Raw genomic sequence first — 19,905 nt, 5'->3', positions numbered from 1 at the left:
TTTTTTCTTTTTACCTGTTTTTTCCTTTTTTTTTTCTTTTGCCTTTTTTTTTTTTTCCTCCTGTTATTGTTAATTATCATTATCAAACCGCTTCCGCCGCGCCCTCCCCGCCAATGCCCGTGTGAGCGCCGGCACTTCGCGGGGGCCATGGAGGGCTCCACCGGGTTTGGGATCGACTCCATCCTCTCCCACCGAGCCGGCAGTCCGGCCGTACCCAAGGGGGACCCGCTGGTGGGCGACGGCCGGTCCCCGCTGGAGCTGAGCCCCCGCTCGGAGGGCAGCAGCGGGTGCCCCTCGCCCCGCTCACCGGGCCGCGAGTGCCTGGAGGCGGCGGTGCCGCGGCCGGGCCTGGATGCGCATCTCCAGCCGGGGCAGGTTTCGGCTCCCTCCCAGTCCCGGACCGTCACCTCCTCCTTCCTCATCAGAGACATCCTGGCCGACTGCAAGCCCCTGGCCGCCTGCGCTCCTTACTCCAGCACCAATGGACCTCACGGCGGGCAGGAGCCGGCGGGCAGGATCGCCACCAAGCCCGGCGAGGACTTTAGGGAGAAAATGGAAAAAAACACCAGCAGCTCCTCCTCGGACTCGGAGTACAAAGGTAAGAGCAGCTCACCCCGTTGGGCTTTGCACGGCGGCCTGGACCCAAAGCCTCCGGCGGCCCCGAAGCCTCCCGGTGCACCGGGAGCTGGTTGCGGAGCCGGCTCCGGCGCGCCCCGGTGATGGAGTGTGTGTGTCGGGGGGGTGTCACGGCACCGGTCGCCCCCAAAACGACGGCGGGGTCGGCACCAACTTGGGAAAACTTGGGGGTTCGGGGCTCGGTGGAGCTCGGCCCGCTGGAAGGGGTTGGGGCGATCGGTGCTTCGCCAAACGCGCCCAGGGGATGCGCCCGGCTGTTTTCCGCGGGGAAGATCCGGCTGTTTCGTTCCTACCGGCGGGGTAAAGGGGAGAGGAGAACGGGGGGCGGATTTCTGCCTGGGAGAAAAAACAAACAAACAAACAAACAAACAAAAAAGAAAACAATAATAAAATAATCACGGATTTTGCCGAGTATTTCCCCTGCTCCGGTGAGAAACGAACAAGAAAGTCGGCGGGGTTGGATTCGATTTGTATTCTTTCTATTATTATTTTGGAAATGGTTTAAAAACGAGCACGACGGACAGGGAGCCTGGGGCCGCATCCTCAGTGCCGGCGGGGAGCGGGGCTGGATGCGGCGGCTGCTCGCCCCGGGCCGGGGGCTTCGGCCTCCCGGGCCCCTCGCAGCCCCTTCCCGGCCTCCCCCTGCGGCAGCCGGGGCGGGGGAGGCACGGGAACAGCACAGGGAGGGGGGGGTGTTGGGGTCGGTCCTCGCCCCCCCCCGGGAGCAGTTTATCCCGGGTGCTTTCGCCCATCCCGCCCCCATCAGCCCTGGAAAAACTTTCACTCGGGAAAATTGTTTGCCGGGTGTTTGCGAGGGGAAGGCGAGGGTACGGGGAGGGGGGGGGGAGAAAGGGGAGGTGATGGTTCCTGATGGGCCCGCTGGATTTGGGGGGGGGTGGCTGGCAGGAAAAGGAGGGGGACGGGCCGAACCCCGTCCCGGCTGCAAATGCACCCTCGGTCCGCCCGGAGCCGCCGCGCTCAAATCCGATTTATGGAGGAAAAAATATTTACCCAAACCTCCAAACGCGGCGGGAGCCCCCGGGCTTGAGGGGGGAAGGGGGGGTATTTTTGCTCTGAACGAAGGACGAAGCCCCGGGTCGGTGCCGGGGCTGGAAGTGACTGGAAGGGAGCGGGGCATCGGCCCCGCTGTTTTACAGGGCCGGGATCGAAAACAGGCAGGATTCCCACCTTGGCGTTTTGTTTTCGCCTCCTACATCCCCCCCCCCCCCCCCAGCCCCCTCCCGAATTCCTTCAGCTTTTCTCCCCTTCCCCCAAATTGCCGAGACGCGAAAGAAGGGAGGGAGGAGGAGAAGAAACGCGGGTTCTCTTCATCCCCCTAAGCCAGCCGGCGGGGCGGTTTTTTTCGGGGGGGGGGAGCGTTACCCCAGCCACGCTCGGCTCCTCGCCTGCCCCTGCGACGGGGCAGCCACAGCCACGGTAAAAACAGCGCTTAAATGGGGGCGGGGGGGGGGAATGGCCCTTAAATGGGGAGGGAAACACCGCTTAAATGGGGGAAAAACACAGCTTAAACGGGGAAAAAAAACACAGTTTAAATCGGGGGAAAAAAACAGTTAAATTGGGGGGAAAAAGCCACAGCTTAAATCGGGGGGAAACACCGCTTAAATGGGGGAAAAACACAGCTTAAATGGGGAGGAAAACACCGCTTAATTGAGAGTAAAAACACCGCGTAGATGAGGGTAAAAACACAGCTTCAGTGGAGTAGCGGGTGAAAGTCTCCGCTCCTAACTCGATCCTTTTTTTGCTGCTTTGGAAATAGCCTTTCTTGGGGCAAAACGCCCCTGATTTACCCCGCAAAGGGGCTGCAGAGCCGGGGCCTAACCCGCAGCGGCGGCGGCAGGATTTGGCCCATGCCAAAATGCCGAAAAACCCGTAATTCTTTTTTTTTTTTTTTTTTTTCCTTAAACTAGGAATAGGCGGGGAAGAGAGCCGGAGCCGGCAGGGGAAGCCGCCGCCGCCAACGAGCGGAAAAGGAGCCGGGAATCCTTTTTTAGGAGCCGGGGGGGGGGGGTTGCCTTCCCCGGGGTGCGGGAGGCCGGAGCCGGCTTTCCTCGGCAGAAAAAAAAAAAAAAACACCAAAAAAACCCCCCAAAACAAACTCCGCACAAACTTTCGGGCCTTTCCCGGGAGGGAGCGGGGCCGGGACCCCCCCCTCTCCCCTGCCGGCCCTGCCCGGTCCGGATCCGGCCCCTTCCCGGGCGGTGCGGGGGCTGCCGCTTTCCCCGGGAACCGGAGCCGGGTCTCCGTGTTTTAAGGCTCGTCCCCGGCTCGGGCTCTGCCTGCTCGGCCAGAGCCGGGATTTCTGGTTGAAGGGTTTCGCTCCCCGGTGGCTCAATTAACCGGATTATTGTCTTCCTACAGAGAGAAATCAGCTCGCGTTCGGCTACAGCCCTGTCCCTGCTAACCCCCGCCACCAGCAAATTTAACATAAACCCCCGTAAAAAAAAAAAAAACCAAACGCCGCCGATTTGTATAAACTGAGCCTTTTTGCCACATAATCTCCTCCAGGAGCGTGGGGAAGGCGAGCACAAACAGGGATTATTTTTTTTCCCCCCACTTTATTTTTTTTTTTCTGGTCGGAAATTTTCCCGTCACCTACTAATGTTTCGCGGCGCAAATTTCCGCGTCGCTCCGCCGGTGCGTATGTACCGACCGGGTTAAGGAACCGCCGCCAGCCCGTCTCATTCGGTATTTTTTAAGATAAATAACAGCACGGGCACGGGCTGGCGGAGCCCCTTCCCCAGTATTTCGTTGTGCGCCCTGGAGAAGGGAGATTTGTTCCGTGCCCCGGCAGCATCCCCGGGAGGACGGAGGTTTCTCCGCGGAGGGGGAGAAGCAGCATCACCCCGGCGACTTTCTCCTCCAAAAAATGTGGGTTGACAATTTCCATTTGGGGTTGGTTTTTGGTTTGAGTTTCAAAGACAAACAAAAAAAAGAGAGAGAAAAAGGAAAGAAAAAAAAATATATCCAAGCATCGAGAAAGGTGTTGGGTTGGGGGGGAATAAATCCAGAGCAGGGTCCTGCCCCGTGAGAAATGAGGGGTGAGGGAGATGCCGGGGGTAGGGGGGGGGTCTGGGCAGGAACGCGGCGGGGCCGGGGGGTCCCTGCAGCACTGCCCGGCGCTCCAGCCCCGCTCCCAGGCCCTAGGGACGGGGAAAGGCCGGGCCCGGCTCGGGGACCCCATGAATCCCCCGTGGGCAGCCGGGGTTAAAATTTCGGGGGTTGCAAAGCAAATGTACCCTGAGCCCGGCTCGGTACCTGAGCCCGGCTTATGGCTGCAATGGGTCACACACACCCCCCCCCCCCCCGCCACTTTTGAGGGTATTTCCCTTCCCTTCCTGCCCTGACCTGGCCTCTCTTCCTCCCTCCCGGCCCAGTGAAAGAAGAAGGGGACCGAGAGATCTCCAGCTCCCGGGACAGCCCCCCGGTACGGCTGAAAAAGCCGCGCAAAGCCCGCACCGCCTTCACCGACCATCAGCTGGCCCAGCTGGAGCGCAGCTTCGAGAGGCAAAAATACCTGAGCGTGCAGGACAGGATGGAGCTGGCCGCTTCCCTCAACCTCACCGACACGCAGGTGAAAACGTGGTACCAGAACAGAAGGTAAAAAATGCACCGTTCCCTCCTGCCCGCAGCACCAGGGTCCCATCCTGCTCCTCTCCCCGGCCCCGCACCCCCAAACCGGGCAGGGCTTTTGCTCCCCACAACCACCCCGTCCCTCCTGGCATCGGGAGAGGTGCGGTACCCCCCCCACCCTGGGTGGGCCTTTCACCCCAAAGTAAGGGGGAGAAAAGTGATGCCGAGGCAGGGCGGGTTTGGGGCGGGGGGTGCGATCCGTTCCCCCAGCCCCGGCAAGGCGGGGAGGCAGGACCGGGCTTCCAGCTAAATACAACAGCATAACACATCGGCCCATTAATAATAGATACCAATTACTGCTTTGGGCATCAATAATTAACACCCCTTACAGTAATTACACAATTATTATTATGATGAATAATTTACTCGTGGAAATAGGTTTAGCGCTTCAGCGACAAATCTGTAAAAGGGCTGGAGACGTGTGATGGCTTCAGTGGATTTATCCGGACATCCCCGTCAGCGCTTCCCCAGCCCCGACCATTGCCACCGCCTCGAAACGAGGGACCCCCGGCTGCAGCCCCCACCCCGTCCCCTCGCTCACCCCAAGTTTTAACCCTCCCTCCCCCTCATTTCCAGCCCCGCTTCGCCATCTGCAAACATCCGCGATTTATCAACACGTCGGGGGGATTGGGGGAGTTTAGGGGTGGCGGGGGCTGTGCGCTCACATCCCCCCCCCCCCAAATTCCCTCCCGCAAGGACACGCCGGAGCCGAGCCGAGCCGGCCCCCCCCAGCCCCTTCCCCAGCCGCCCTCCCCGGCCCGCTGGCGGCCCCGACGTGGGCGAGATCCCCGGGCCGGGGCTTCTCCATGAGATCCGGCACACGCACACATATATGCACACATACCTATACCTATATGCACGTAGATATGCATAGATATCAAAATATACATATATACATATACCCCCCCGATATATATATACGCCGCAAACGAATGCCCCGGGACGCTGCCCCACGCGTGTCCCCCCGTGGGACTCCCGCAGCCGCCCGGCCCGGGGAGGGGGTCCCGGGGGTCCCGGAGCCCCCGGAGGCGGAGCGGGGCCGCCGCGGCCTCGGGCCGGAGCATCGCGGCGGCGGCAGCAGCAGCATCCCTGCTCGGCGGCAGGGCGGTTGGGTAAAGGATCCCCCCGTGTCACACAGGAGATGTCACACGCAGTTCGCAGTCTGGAATTTAGACCCCAGGAAGGGACTGAAATGTTGGTCGCGATTTATGTCGCGGGGATTTATAACCCGCCAACGGATTCCAACCGGGCTGTGGCTCCGGTACCTCCGGGGATGCTCCGTGGGCGCTCACGCCGGACTGCCGCGGCGGGGACACCGGGGAGATAAGCCCCCCCTCGCCCCGTTAATGGGGTCTACGTCCCCCCGCACGGGACTGGTCCCCCCCATCCCATCCCATCCCATCCCATCCCATCCCAGCCGTACGGGGGACACTGGCCCCGGGAGCCAGCGGCGGGGAGAAGGGATGCGCAAGGAGAGGAGAGCGCGGGGAAGGGAAGGAAAAGCCCGGGGAATGGGAGTGTGCAAAGGGTAAAAAGAGCCAGGGAGCGGCTTTCGGAGCATCCCTCCCTCCCTGACGCCCCCCCCCTCTCTCGACTTGTTCCCCCCCCCCAGGACCAAGTGGAAAAGGCAGACGGCGGTGGGCCTGGAGCTGCTGGCCGAGGCTGGCAACTACTCAGCCCTCCAGAGGATGTTCCCCTCGCCCTACTTCTACCCGCAGAGTTTGGTTTCCAACCTGGACCCCAGCGCCGCTCTCTACCTGTACCGCGGACCCAGCGCTCCCCCCCCCGCCCTCCAGAGACCCTTGGTGCCCCGCATCCTCATCCACGGACTGCAGGGCGGCAGCGAGCCCCCCCCGCCCCTGCCTCCGCTCCCCGGTGTCCTGCCCCGGGCTGCGCAGCCCCGGTGAACCCCGACCGTCCGGGCACCCACCGGGCCGGGGGTGGGGTGGGGGGGCGTTGGAGGGGGCCACCCCACCTCTGGGGCCACGAGCAAGCAAGACTCCCGCTCATCCCCATATATATATATATATATATATAAAAATGAGACCTCCCCCTCCTCCTTTTTTTTAAAATATATATAAAGAATGCAAGAAGCAAGGGCAGGTTTGGCAGAACGGGGAGCCGGCAGAGCTGCCCCCCACCCCCGCGGGGCACTCGCCGCCTTACCCCCTTGTGCCCCCCCCCCCCCCGCCCCGGCCTGGGACGGCACCGGGAGTACGAGCAGGGCTTGGCTGCTCCGGGGGGGGTTTGCCTCTCCGCCCCCTCCCCAGGAACTGCCGGGGGGGGAGCCGAGCCACCCCTGCAACGGACGGCTCCGGGGAGCCCCCTCCCCGGCTTCCCGACCCCGGGCCACCGGTCCCGCGGCTGGGAAGGGCCGGGGGAGGGTTGGGGGGGGGGGGGGTCCGGGCCGCCGGTCCCCGCCCGCCGCAGAGAGACTTTGGAACCTCCGTAGCTAAAAAAAAAAAAAAAAAAAAAAGAAAAAAAGAAAAAAAAAGCGGCGAAATGTAAATACGGTGCGCAAAATGTATATGAATTATTTATTTGTGAACCCTGAGGGCGTATTTGTGTAAGTGATTCTTGTCAGTCTGTATCCCGGGGCCGGCCCGGCCGGGGCGGGGGGTGCGGGGGGGGGCTCGGGCGCCGCGGCCGCTCCCGCTCCCCCCCCCCCTTTTTTAAATGTGGAAATAAAACTTCTTTACAAACAAACGGGTCTCGCCTCCGCCGGCCCTTTTTTCCCCTCCTGCTTGTTTGCTCTGGCGGATCAGCCGCCGCCGAGGGAAAGGGAAAAGCAAAGAGGAGTTTTCCCACCCCCCCATCGCAGGGACCCCCCCGGGGGTGGCCCCCCCCCCCCCCCGCGGGGCCCGGCCCCAGTGCCGGCATGCGGGGCTGGGGGCTGCGGGGAGAGGAAAGGGGCTGGGGGGGGGGACACACGGGAGACGGGACGGGGATGCGGTGATAGCCGCTGCGCTGGTGAATTATTAACGCTAATCTTAAGTGTATAATTGCCTAAGTGCTTTAAATGACCGCTTTGGAAAATGGATTGTTTCCACCCTTTAAAAAGTGTCGCTCATCTGGCCGAGGCCAGCGAGCTCGGCAGCTGGTCCCCGGGACAGCCGGGCAGCGGCTCGCCGGCTCGGGGAGCCGACAGATGGGCTGCGGGCTCAGCCCGCCCGGTCCTCCGCTGCTCCCCCCGGTCCTCCCTCCGCTCCCCCCCCGGTTCTCCCTCCGCTTCCCACCCCCGGTCCTCCCTCCGCAGCCGGCGGGCCCGGCTGTCTGCCGAGCCGCTCCCCCCCCCCCCCCCACCCCGGCACCCACCGGTCAACCCCGACCCTTACAGCATCATCCCCCCTCCGCCGCCCCCCCCCCGGGGCTGGGTCCCGGGAGCTCTGGCCCAGCACCCCCGAGCCCCGCCGGCCCCGCGGGGAGGGTTATTGTCGGCTCGGCCAAATGCACAGCCACGCCTGGAGGGGAGAACCCCCCTCTACCCCCCCCCCCCGGCCTTTGTGGAGCGGGCTCTGTTCCTTTGCATGTGAATGGGGGAGTTTGGTAAATCCCCGGGCCTCGGCTGGGGCGAGGAGGAGGAGGAGGAGGAGGAAGGGGAGGGGGGGTCGCTCCCAGCTCGGGGTTAATGAAGTGGGAAAGGAGTCTTTCAGAGAGGCCGGCAAACAACCCCCCTCCCCGCGCAACAACCCCCCGTCCCAAATCCTACATGGATTGACTTAAACCCGGGGGATAAGTGCTTTAAATTAATCTCATTGAATAAGAATGAGGCCAAACAAAACTCTTTAAAATCATATTAAAAATCTATCAAAGGACAACTTGCAGTGGGTGTGCTTTTCATTTTGCGAGTGCAAAGGCAAGGAGCATGCAGCAACCTTCCTCCCATTTACACAGCAGGAATGTGAATCAAAGACATTCTCTAATATTTAATTGTCCTTGTAGCCGTAGCAGATTCCTCCTCTTACATTAATGAAGTACAAGCCTTCGTTACACGTTTCTAATTGCAATATTTAAATTTGCCATTTCACATCTGGAAGAAGCTGGGAACTCCCCTGTAACAGCGGGTCTGAGCCAGCATCCTAACAGAGTGACGGGGTCCGGATTGTGTTACAAGGATGGTAGGAGAGAGCGCGGCAGGGTCCCGAGGAAACCTCCGCTCCGGGAAGGGGGAATGGCCGTACCAGGTCCGGCTGGGAAGGAAAGAGAGCAGAGGGGAAGCGAGGGCTGGAGCCGTCTCCTCCGGGGAGATCTCGTAGCAGAGTCAAGCAAGGCAAGCTTCAAAATAAAATCAGTTTAGGGAAGACACCACACGCTGTAGGCTCTTGTCGGAGAGCACCACGCTTGCCACGTGAACAGCGTCTTGTGCGGGAGGATCTCAGCGGCCTCAAAAGCTGCTGAAGGACCAGCCTCACCTCCAGTTTGTGTGCAGGGACCGAGAGGGGACCCAGCTGACCAACAGCAGAACCCACCAGCACTGCTCCTGCACCTACAGCAGCACCTGAAACTACTCATTTCTAGAGGCCGGTGCCAGGCAGGGGTGATCCTGGCAAGTCCTCAGGGGTGGGACAGGCTGTGCTGGGTTGAAATGAGATGCTGCAGTAAAAATGGCACAGTTGAGAAGAAGCACCAGTCCCATTAAGGAAACCTTTGGAGCATTGCGCTGGTTCTGCTCCACTGATTTCTCCCGGGGTACAGAGACTCCAACAGACAGGCTGCTGGTGGTTGGTTTTTGTCAGATCCAGGCTCTGGATCCAAGACACAAACCAGTTAGTGCGGTGGGTTTGCCAGGACCAAACACAATCCTGGCTTTCAAGCCCCTTCTGGGCTTTTACCCAGCTTGAGGGCCACCTTCCTCCCCTCCCGACATAGCTTTAACCAGGACCACCACCCTGGGAACAGACAAAGAACGAAAGCTGCTCCGCTGAACATGCCAACACACACAAATCCAACTAAATCAGCAGAACTGTTTCTAGCTGAGATATTTTAAGGTTTCATCTGAACACCAAACAAAATTACGCCAGAACGGAAAGCCCAGAACAATCGGTGCTTGTCCTGCCTTCTCCCCAGGCTTATGGAGAAAATAAGTTGTTGTAAACAGGGAAATTCTGTTGCTTTCTATCCTGCTTAGTTATGGGTGCTTCTCAGTGGTGGGGTACCAGTGCTAAGGTATCTTGTGTTTGACCTAGACGCTGAAAGCAGGCGTTCAACCGTGACCCTTGTCCCAAGGTGACCTCCTTGCTTTTTCCTATCCCAAAGCCTGGAAGTGTAAACTCAAGATGTTCTAGCTGCAGAGGAGAGGAGAATGGGGGCTCTTATTACTGGCAAAGGACACGGAGCCAGAACAGAGCTGAGAAAAGGTGCAAGAGCATCTTCTGGGAGAGGCAGGACTCTACCCACGAGAGCAGGGAGCAGGGCAGCATCAAGAAAGGCAAACCCAAATGGAGTCCATGTCTGACTCACAGGCAGCTTTATATAAAAGCTCCATAGTGCCATTATTTCCAGACCAAACGCAAAAAATTCAAGCTGCAGCGCAGCGAGGCCCCTACCATTCACCACAGTTCAGACAAGAAAGCAAACCTGACCAAAGCCAACACCGGTGCAGTCAAACGAAGCTGCGGTTTTGCCAAACACTTCCAAGAGCCGACCGCCCCACCCTTACGAGCTGCGTCGGCAGCTCCCACCCAACCAAGACCCCTGCAACACACACCACGTACCTCAGAACAAGAGGGGACAAATTCAGGAGCAGTTCAGGGCGACATCCTTCTGCTCCATGCCAGGGCACCGTGACCCCCAGCAGCTCCTCCAGCATTCGGGTGCTCAGAGGACCCGGGAGCCTCTGCGCCCACAACACCCCGTTCCTGCTGCAGCTGATGGAGCTCTGTAGCTCAGCCACCCCAGCTCCACAGCAAGTACCACACCCTGCCCTGCCTTGATGAAGAGGTGCTTTGAGTTGGGTACAAATTAACTCCACGCCTACCAGGTTCTTCCCAAATTGAGTGATGCATGAGGATAAAGCCAGCTCAGAGCCGATCTAGAGCTGCTGAAGTGTAAATAAGGGCAGAATTTGGTTTCTGCTGACCCCGCTACTATTCAAACACATTTTGCACATCGGCCTTCAAGTTTATTAAGAGCAAACTTGGCTTAGCTTCAGGTGTGTGTGCCTTTAACACTTTCTTGTTTAACAGCCTCCTCCTCTTCCTTTCCCTACTCACACAAGTAATCCAGCACTACCTGCTAAAAGATGGTGAAGCTGAAAGAAAAAAGGCATTCTATTTTGTTTTAAAATCACATTATTTATCATAACCATTTGTAACACTACATGCCCAGTTAATACAGACAGCAATAAGATTTCCTGACGCCTCTCACCGACGTGCTCTTGGCCTTTTTTCCTACTACTATGAATTTGCCAACAGTCCCTATTAACTCATACGTGACAGTCAGCCAGGAGAAGGTCATATTATTTTCCCCTCATGCACAAGATCAGTTCTTCCCAAATTTACTCTCTGCATCACTCTCTGAGTCATTTTCATCCTCAGGGGTTTCTTTTCCGATTAAGTTGACGTTTGCCTTAAACCTGATTGCTCTTCCAAACAGTACTCATAGCAAAATCAGGTGGGCTTTGTAGTTATTTTATCTTAATCTAATAAATGCTAGTAACTTCACTCTCTTTGCAAAAACATCGTTAATTCTATACTGGAGCCTTTTAAATATCTTTCTGAAGTGTTCAAAAAGGTACTGCAGTAAAATCCGCGTGTTTGGTAATCGCCTAGAAGGAAAAAAAAAATGTTGGTTCTCAGAAGTTACATTTCACTTCAGAAATTAAATACTTTTGGGCTGATTGCTTCCCTCCTACAGTCCTTAGTATGACTCACTATAGCCCAAAGTAGGTGCCCTCAATTCTGTATTCACAAAGTGGGTATAATTTTCTTTTGGTTATACTCCTTTTTCAGTATTTTTTCGCTTCCAGCACCTGAAATGGCTACTGGATTTGAGCACTTTCTGGTCCTGTGTTAAACATGCCTGGCTTGGGTCACCGGTGGGCTGCTCTTCCTCATCTCTTTCCTCGAGGAAGACACATGCAGGCAGCAGGAAGTTGTGTTTTGGCAGGGTTTTGCACTGTTTTCAAAAGTATACTGCTTGGCGCTTGTGTTATAGGAGGTGCTGGAAGAAGCACAGCAAGGAAGACAGCGAGAGGGAGGTGGGTGCTCACCTGTAGGTCCTGGGGGAGTTTCTAAGTCTCCTGCAGGACTTGGGGAGCACCCGCTCTCCCCCCCGCAGCCCCCCCCGCCTCACCAACTCAAAGGGGAGTTTTGTCACGGACTTCACTAGAGCTCGGGTTCCATTTCACATGCTGGGCAATGGTGAACAAGTGCCCGCCTCGGCACATTTGGGGCCATACTGTATCCCTTTTCCCAGTAGTCCCCATTCTCTGATGATAAGCAAGAACAAGAAAAAAAGCAAATGGGAAAAGCAAGAAGTGAAATGCATTAGCTTGGGACGTACTCAAAGTAGGCCTAGCCAAAGCAGAGAACCCCAAAAGCCAGGGTTACTACTGGCAAGTGTTAGCAAGAGCCTGCAAAAGGCTTTAATGTTCAGAAAGGCGAGACATTTCATACATACTCTGCGTTATATAATTAGGTATGACAACACGCTGCAGGCAAAGAGAAGTTTGGAGACTGCTGGATTCCACGCTGGCTCCCTCCCACAGTGACAACGTTTGTTCCCAAACTCAGGAGTTTTGACATGAAGTTTTGTGCCCATGAGCTCTGCCCCAAAGGGACCACATGTCATTACACTGAAAAGCTCTCCACAATCCTGCCACTTGCACTGAAATTGGGGAGATTCCTTCCAGGTGGCAATACCTGACTAACGATCAGTGTCCAGAGATAGACCTTGCCCCAGCGCACAAAGGACAGGAGAGAAGGTGGCAGCAACGTGGCTACGTTACCTAAGACAGGAGCAGAAGTGTCCCCCTGTATAATAACAGGGGAAAGGGCAGCCTCCCCTGTCCTCTTAAACAGTGGTGGCAGAGGAGGTATTCCAGGAGGATGTTTATCTCATTAAAAATAAGCATGCAAACAGATTGTGGAGTGTTTCTACAGGTCTTTTAAACAGGGAAGCAGCTCCTGTCTGAGTACACTTGTCTCACTTTCATGTTATATAGACATCACAGTTCTCTGAAAACCATATTTAACCTTTTTATTTTTCTTGCAAAAACCACCTTAGAAACGCGGTGCATCTTCAGGAAGCCACATTTAATTGCAGCCGTGCAACAGGACACGCCTGGATTCGATTCCATTTGGACCTATGGAATGAAGGGGAGGAGGCCAAGATCTCCAAGATCCCTCCCCTATTTGCCTGATAAATTGAAACACTCCTCAGTTGATTTGGCAGGTCACCCTGACCCCCAGCTGAGGCACTCAAGCAGGTTTTACAGCCAATGACTGGAAGGTCCCAGCTTATGTTGGAATCTGCTGGTTGCCAGGTTTTCTCTGTTTTTTCTTCTTCTTGACCTTGGATACACCAGTGTCCATCCCACTGGAATATTCAGATCGCAAGATCTCAGCAAGGCGATGTTTGCCGTGGGTCTTCTTGAGAAGGTCAGACCTGGGCAGAGGGAAGAAAAGAGGAATTAGATTTCCTTCTCTCTGAAATGCTGCTAGGTGGGTTACTTATTTTACAGCCGTGGAAAGTGACATTTGCGCATTAGCAGAAGAACAGCTTCCTTTTCTTGAAGCTTGATTTGAAATTCTGTCTCATGCAAAATTAGATATTGTTGTGACAGGTTTTCACAAAGGTGGCAAAATATCATGCCGTTTTTAAAAGCAAGCCTTTGTTCTGTACAAATGCTCTTGCAGGGGTGGCGGGGAGAAGGAGGGAAGGTTGTGCGCTGAAGGCTGATGAATTAGGTGACACAGCAGTTTGAAAATTATAATAATAATAAAAAAACCCTAACAGCCTTAAGACATTGAACAATGGAAACATTTCATAAACAGAGCTTAAACCCAAAGCTTGGAAACACAAAAACCCCAAACAAACAAGCAAAAAAAAAAAAAAAGTCAGGAGCCTAAACCCAACAGACTCTTTTCTTGCAGTGTCCTGCAGAATCACATGCACCTTACAGCCTCCCTCTCCAGAGACCGGCTTTTGCAAAGGTAGCTGCATTCTGCCCAGCCACTAAACTCCAACATGGATCTCCCTGTAGCCCTGAACTGCCTGCTATAAATATAAAAACCCACTCAGCATTTTTCCACCACAAGTTCTGCCACTGTCCTGCTCTATAACCTTGGGCAAATCTCATCCTCATTGCTGCTATCACCCACACTTATTTCAACTGCAATCTCTTTGGTGCAAGACCCGTCACTCCCTGCCATGTTCCCTTGGTCCTGGGTGCAATGGGGTATCCACAGCTATTGGTGTCTGCACATCCCACTCTCCTCTTTATAGTAAGGACCAGTAACAGATCTCAAAAATTTCCAGAGAAGTGGACAGAAATCTGTCCCTCTAAATACAAGGGAATTGAACAGAAGCCCTGCATCCATGCCAGTGTGCATTTATGACAACACATGGACCTCAGCAGTCCTAAAGGTTGACGCCTTATAGCACTGCCTCTCACAGTTCCTTCAGGTGTCCAGAACCTTGTTGGGGATCACAGGAGAAGGAAGCATTTTTGGCTGCAGCAACAGATCAATCCACTCATCAGGCCAAACTCACAAAGAAGGCAAGGGAAGCACTCTTGGCTCTCTGTCGTCTTTGCTTGCCCCCTTTTCCACAGCTCGTTTTCCACCCCTGTGTAGGTTTCATGGCTGGAGTGGGTTTGGAAGGATGGATCAGAATGATAATAAGGATGGTGTGATGAAACATTCAAGCTCTGCGTTGGCAGAAGGGCTAGAGACTGAACATACCGGAGAAATAAGACACACAGCCACCACTCGGTTTGAACCCACAGAAACCAAGGCAAAAAGACAGAATCAACTTGAAAGTGACCATACAGCTAATGAAGCAAAGGTGCTGTTGGTAAAGCCATACCTGCGGTACCTTCACAGCAGAGGTGCCTTGTCAAACTGCCTTCCCGAATGCACGAGCCACAGCAGCACGGAGGGATGCTTGTGGGTGCACACACAGCACCAGGCCAAGGTGTGCCCTTAACCAGCCCAGCTCTGCTGCAAAAACTTTGTAGTGCAGCTGCATCCTCTGCTCAGCCCCCTCCATCACTTGATAAAGTTTCTATTTGACACTTTCATTGTGTCTCCAAGCATTTACTACAGTAATTCGAGGGTTACCAAGCAACAGATCAGTTTACTTAACAACAGGGAACTATCTGCTGCAAAAGGACAAGTAATCTACCAGTAGCTGCCGGGCTGAGTTTCAGCTCAGCGGGGAGGTTGTCCAACACTTTATTATCAATCAGGTGAAATCATTGCCCAATTAGTAAATCAATACCCCCTGCTGTGGTGATCAGCTGTGCACAGAAAAGCAAGGATGCAGGGAAAAGGGAGGTTTCTCCCTCCAACCAGGGCCACAAAAATCAATGGAGCTGTGCTGTGGAACCTGTGCTGATCACTGAGAGAAGAAAAGCAGCTGTCAAGGCCCTGTTTAACCACGAGATGGAAGAGCCACAGGCAACAGCAACAGTCTGCAGTGACAGCACACCAGGGAAAGTGCACCAGGTCAGGATCCCTGGCCAGATTCTGATTCCTGTTGTAAACCTGTAAATTGCCCTCTCTGCTCAACTGGTGAAAGTCTCTGGGGCTCTGCCAGAGCAGTCAAGGTAACATCGGTGAGGAAAGGCGCCCTGTGGTTATGAGACAAAGCCCAGGAGAACAGAGCGAGACCTTGACACCCTCCGAGCATCCTTGGTCAAAGTGTTTAATCTCTTTGGCCTTCATGTCCATTCTCTCACCTCATAACCCAGGAGGACTGCATCTTCCCTGTTGCCAAAGGCTGGTGTGATGTTAATTTAAGAGAGCTGTGTGGTGGTACTGGATACTGCGGCAAAAAGATTCACAGAAAGGCTGTAAATGTAAGATGTATTTGCAACATAGACAGAACCCATGTTCCCATCACTGGATAAACACATTGATTGTCAGCATCTCTTTCTGTGATCTCATGTCTAGATATCATGCTATATTGAGCCCTAATGAGAATATATCATGTTGATAATGGGCACAGAAATCCCCAGCCCTTTAAATCCCTTTCTCCAAACACAACAGTCAGTCTTTAGGTGGGGAACTACAAAACAGTGCAGCTACGGGGAACTTGCAGGGGAAAAAAGATTCACTAATGACTGACCCATCCCAACATGCTACAGTACCAAGGTTTCAGCAGGGCTTAAAGGAGAAAGGAATGTTCAAACGGATGAGAGAATAGCCACTTTTACTGGCTGGGGGAAAATGAGACAGGAATAGAGAAGTCATAACTCAGAAAATGAAACAGCCCCAACACACGAGTTAGGAAGAACTTGTCCCTGAACACAAGCTATTTGACTTCTCTGTGTTACTGTCCAGCACACTGGGTGTTGAGTGCTGTGACATATTGGATGCCAGGCAGAAGCACCACTGGACTACTACTCTTTTACGCTAGATATGGGGTATCAGGACTCGCATAAAAGACAGATGGGAATTGGTAAGTAGTCAGAAGAGCCAGCAGAGATGAGTTAGCATCACCTTCTAACTTCAACTGGGGAACACATCATCCCTTCATTTGTAAGGCTTAACCCTAGACCCAACCACTGCTTTGGGCTTTATGTTCCAGGTATAGGGCAAAAACCATATCACCCCAAGATCTATCTAATCACCTCATTATCAAAGGGAGAGAAAGGTGCTTTGCACAGTGAGGAAGAGAAGGCAGAGAGCCTAGTAATTGCTTGGCATGGTCTGAGAAAGCTCCCCTCCTCCTCATGGAGACAGAGGAAGGAATAAAAGACCCAGGTTTACAGCTGCCTGTGCACACCTGTAATTAAGTTGCAACCTCACAAAAGCTGGTACCAAGAGCCTCAGCAGAGAGACAGTAAGGAAACAGAGGAACTGTCCCCAGCTGACTTTGTTATATCCTGAAAGGCCAGGAAAGACCAGGCCAGAGACAAACTTTTAAAGACAAAAAAAGCCGTCCTCTTCCAGAAAACCAGAATGATTTTATTCACTCTTTAAACATGAGAAACTTGTGAATCTTGCTAAATACATCACTGAATGATGAAGAGGCAGAAGAGGAAGAAACAAGAAAGAAAAAGTGTCCAGTGAAGGAAAGAGAATAAAATCCTTCTTTCCTCTGCTTCAGTTTCCTTTTGCCTCCATCTGCAGAGCCACTCCCAGCACGCTGCTCCCCTTCCCCATCCCACTCAGGAGCCGCAGCGGTCCGCAGGGGTGCTGGTGCTGCCCAACCCTCCACCTCAAAGGAAATCTGAATGATTTGGACCAGTCTGCTTTTCTGGCCCCTTGACTCTCAACTCTTTGCTTCGCTCAAGAGTATCAGAAAAGATTCAAGGCAAATCTTTTTTCACATCATGAAAAAAAGCCCAAAACCCAAACAAGTGAATGCAGCATAGCTGACTAGCCTGAAATCCTCCCTGTTGTTTCCAGAGGATCTGCCACACGATACTAACTCACCACAGAAGTCCCACCTAGCTTGCATGCAACACACCTTCAACACAGTTTGCGACTTCCACACAGCTTGGGCCATTGATGGCTTTGCAGATGCTGAAGACACCATCTGCTGAATTCCACAATCACTAGCAACAAGGTGGTAGAATAACAGAGACTATACTATGGCAAAAAAAACCCAAGACAAGTATACTGAACTAAGCTTTGAGGATGTTCAACACAGCTGAGATCCTGTGGACAGCTCCAAGGCACAAACAGAAGAGGAAGAAAAGCATATGCAAACTGTTCTGTTTCTATATAACATCCCATTCATCTCCCAAGCATTACTGGTAAGATCATAAGAATGATCAAGTTTCACCAGCTGATTTAATCAGATTGAATTTGTTACTATATGCAAACCATGATCCTGGTTGTGGAGACTCTCAAACATTCAGGTGTGAAAGGACCAAGTGACAACTGTAAGAAAAGGAACAAGTATCTGATACCGTTTTTCATTTTCATTTCAAAATTCTAATAAGTATATTTCACTGACACATCTGCTTCATTAGAGAACTGAATCCCAAGCTGATCTCCAAGACAAAAACTCCTATGTGCCAGAGCAGTGGTACATATACATGCACTGTTTCTTGGATATCATTTGATGGCCCAGAAGATGCCTCTGCTAGTCTTTTTACCTAAATGGTGAATGAGCTTGTTCTTAGGGATGTCTCCTTCAACTTGGTTGGCATTGTTGTCTGTTCCTTTGTCTTGAGCTGTGTGAAATGCTGGTGCAATGCAGTGCAGCAAGTGTAGTGACCTTTAACCAACTCGCAGCATCTGCAGCAACCAAAGGCTCCCAAATTGCTCCAGCTGAGGAAGAAGGAGTATAAAGTTCTGACGCACAGTCCCAGAACTCATGGTGTGTCTTTGGAGGAGACAGGAGTAGGCTGTTTCATTTATCAGAAAACATTTCAACATGGATCGCACTATCAATCTGCCTGACAGCACCTCCAACAGCTCTTTGAAATTGTGCCAGCAACAGAGCTGGGTTACCTCTGGGCCAAGGCTGCTGCAACACCTGCTTTTTCTACTTACAGTGTTGGATGAACCATCTGCAGCCAGCGCAACCCTGTTTGGGTTTCTGTTGTTGTTTTTTGTGGAGCGGGGGCAAGAAATTCATCAGCAATCCTACACTGCTCTCGACAATTCAACAGATGGCCTAGGTACTCTGTTATCAGCTGATGTGAATGCTAGCTGGAGAAGATCAAGGAAAATTATTACCCAGTCAGACTGAGCACCAAGCTCTGTTCCAGAACAGTCAGAGCAGAGCAGTCTTCATGCTGAGACATGCCAAACAGCAAAGCCCACCTTACCATACTGAAGTCAACTGTATTTCATCTACACAGAAAGAGACAAAACGCCCCAGTTTCACTTTTGCTACCATCCCTTGGTCTTCACCCTATGGAGAAAGGATGAAAGCACCACTGGGATGCTGGGAACTTCCCAGGATTCTTGCTTCTGTCAGGCTCTTTCCCAGCCTGAAGGGCAGAATATATTTCAATTAGACCTGATCATTTTTTGGTGTGTACCGAACATTACAGAGGTTTTCCAGCTCCACGTGCAAGCCCTATTAGCTCGCTCAAAGATGGAGAAAAGGCTCTGTGCTGCGGCCATGGTGGAACACGACAGTAATAAAGGGCATTGCTGCATGCAGATAACAATCAGATGGATTTTACAATTATAAAACTTTAATTTCATAACAGGACTTTTTTATAACATTATGATGTGGTAAGCAGGACTCATCTATGTCCCTGAACTGCCTTAATGAAGAGTGATGGTGATGTTTGCTTTCACAGCAGCCATGTCTCTTACTCTAATTTTTGGATCTGTTCGCACTCCAGTCCATGAATACATGCTCTTACCTGCGCTCCAGTCTGTGGCTTTCTAGAGCAGACTGCCCAAACCAAGTGAAATTCCCGGTGGGCAGAATTCCAAACTTGCATTTTGACTAATTAAGTGATATTAGGAAAACTCTAAATGGCATGCAAAAACTGGCAGGCAAACTGCTTCTAGTGATTAGAAAATTGCTGTGCAGGGAGACCCAGCTGCAGCCTTGATTCGCAAGCCCTGTCAATAGAAGCATTAGCCTTTCCAAAATTGTCAATGCCAAGACATTCAGAAGTGGAATCAAGGATATGAGGCAGGAGAGAAGGTGAAAGGCTACTAGTTTTCACCCAAAGGAGACTGTTGCCCTAGCCATACAAACCAGGACACACAGGGTTGCAAGGTATATTGCCCACCAGGAGTCTAATTCTATCTGACCACTAAATGCTGAAGAATGAATTAGCACAATAATTTTGCAGCCAAAACCTTAAGGGCATCATGATATCCATATTCAGAGCAATGGCAGTGTAATAATGATGTAAATCAATCCCCTCAAACAGAAGCACCCTGGACACCTATTCTTGATCCCATTTTAGTTAAGGGTTGGACTTAAAACTCCGAAGCGTGAGCAGATTTTCACCTCAATTTTTATACTCACTTTTTGCACATGCTGTAGCAACCATGAATGTATGTGTTACTCATATATAAATTCAATCTCTCTGAGCATTTCTGGCATCAGAGACATCCTGTAGCAATGAGTTCCACAGAAACCATCGAATGTAAAGATTTACCTCTTTCTTTTTAATGGCTTGAATTCACAAACAAGGCAAATTAAGTTGCAACTCCTCATTGCAGTGAAACCCTTTGGGGACATACACAAGTCTTCCAGAGTTCAAAAGGAGAAAACACACCATCAGCCACCACAGAATCCCAGAACCAACCCCTCCCCCATCCAAAATGCAAAAGACTGAGTAGCACAGGGATGCTTGGTGGAATGGCAATAGGTCTTTAGCATCTGCATTGTGAAAGAGTCAAAAGACATGTCTATCTGGCATGTCAGCTACTTCCTGTGCATGCTGCTTCTCTGCAGTGAAGGAAAGACAGTTAATCCCTCAATGGAAGCGGGATCAGCTTCCTTGCATTTACCCTTCAGTAA

General features: G+C 52.8%; 2 protein-coding genes across 5 annotated transcripts in view; one reads left to right on the top strand and one right to left on the bottom strand.

Annotated features, from left to right (window-relative positions):
- The first annotated feature begins 73 nt into the window (after nucleotides 1-73).
- BARHL1 (BarH like homeobox 1) lies at nucleotides 74-6,194 on the top strand. Its single transcript, XM_052815575.1, has 3 exons — nucleotides 74-598; nucleotides 4,032-4,254; nucleotides 5,900-6,194. Exons 1-3 carry the CDS (start codon nucleotides 148-150, stop codon nucleotides 6,192-6,194), a joined length of 969 nt encoding a protein of 322 aa, XP_052671535.1. The 5' UTR covers nucleotides 74-147.
- A 6,277-nt stretch (nucleotides 6,195-12,471) lies between these two features.
- The window catches only part of DDX31 (DEAD-box helicase 31), a 50,755-nt gene continuing 43,321 nt past the window's right edge, over nucleotides 12,472-19,905 (bottom strand). For all 4 annotated transcript variants that reach the window (XM_052815933.1, XM_052815936.1, XM_052815935.1 and 1 more), the window contains one exon: nucleotides 12,472-12,894. In XM_052815933.1, the coding sequence (XP_052671893.1) occupies nucleotides 12,747-12,894 (148 nt within the window). In that variant the 3' untranslated portion in view covers nucleotides 12,472-12,746. The remainder of the gene's footprint in view (nucleotides 12,895-19,905) is intronic.

The sequence above is a fragment of the Harpia harpyja genome, chromosome 19 (assembly GCF_026419915.1).
Source record: "Harpia harpyja isolate bHarHar1 chromosome 19, bHarHar1 primary haplotype, whole genome shotgun sequence".
In the NCBI taxonomy this organism is placed as follows: Eukaryota; Metazoa; Chordata; class Aves; order Accipitriformes; family Accipitridae; genus Harpia; species Harpia harpyja.
This window is presented reverse-complemented; position numbering and strand designations above follow the sequence as displayed.